General features: G+C 62.6%; 1 protein-coding gene across 1 annotated transcript in view; it reads right to left on the bottom strand.

Annotated features, from left to right (window-relative positions):
* Positions 1-10: 10 nt before the first annotated feature.
* The window catches only part of QTRT1 (queuine tRNA-ribosyltransferase catalytic subunit 1), a 2,964-nt gene continuing 2,385 nt past the window's right edge, over positions 11-589 (bottom strand). Inside the window, 1 exon segment of the mRNA XM_010727086.3 lies at positions 11-581. Coding sequence (XP_010725388.1) covers positions 487-581 — 95 coding nt within the window. The 3' untranslated portion in view covers positions 11-486.

Raw genomic sequence — 589 nt, 5'->3', positions numbered from 1 at the left:
TGGGGGGAGCTGAGCTGCTGTGGGGCGCCCCACTGCTATAGGGGGAGCTGCTATGGGGGGAGCTGAGCTGCTGTGGGGTGCCCCACTGCTATAGGATGCCCCACATCTATGGGGTGAGCTGCTACGGGGTGAACTGTTGTGGGGTGCCCTGCTATGGGGTGCCTCACATCTATGGGGCACAGCGATATGGGGCTGCACTGCTATGGGGCGCCCCACTGCTATGGGGACCTGCAGCCATGGGGCACAACCGCTACAGGGTGACCCACAGCCATGGGGTCCCACCGCTATGGGGCACAGCGCTATGGGGTGCCCCACATCTATGGGGCGCAGCACTATGGGGCACAACTGCTATGGGGCGCCCCACTGCCATGGGGTGGTCCCTAATTGGGGGAGGTCTTTCATTGGTGGAAGATCCCTGATAAGACGAATCCCCTAATTGGGGTGCCCTAATTAGCGTGAAGGCCCTAATTAGCGTGAAGGCCCTAATTAGCAGGGGTCCCACCTGAGCATGGCCTCCTCCACCCGCGGCCCCGTCTCCGTGCTGCTCACCACGTCGTCCAGCTGCATCACAATGTCGGCTCCTGCCGGG

The sequence above is a fragment of the Meleagris gallopavo genome, unplaced genomic scaffold (assembly GCF_000146605.3).
Source record: "Meleagris gallopavo isolate NT-WF06-2002-E0010 breed Aviagen turkey brand Nicholas breeding stock unplaced genomic scaffold, Turkey_5.1 ChrUn_random_7180001869770, whole genome shotgun sequence".
NCBI classification, from domain to species: Eukaryota; Metazoa; Chordata; class Aves; order Galliformes; family Phasianidae; genus Meleagris; species Meleagris gallopavo.
The sequence above is the reverse complement of the archived record's forward strand: the minus strand, read 5'-3'. Positions and strand labels throughout refer to the sequence as shown.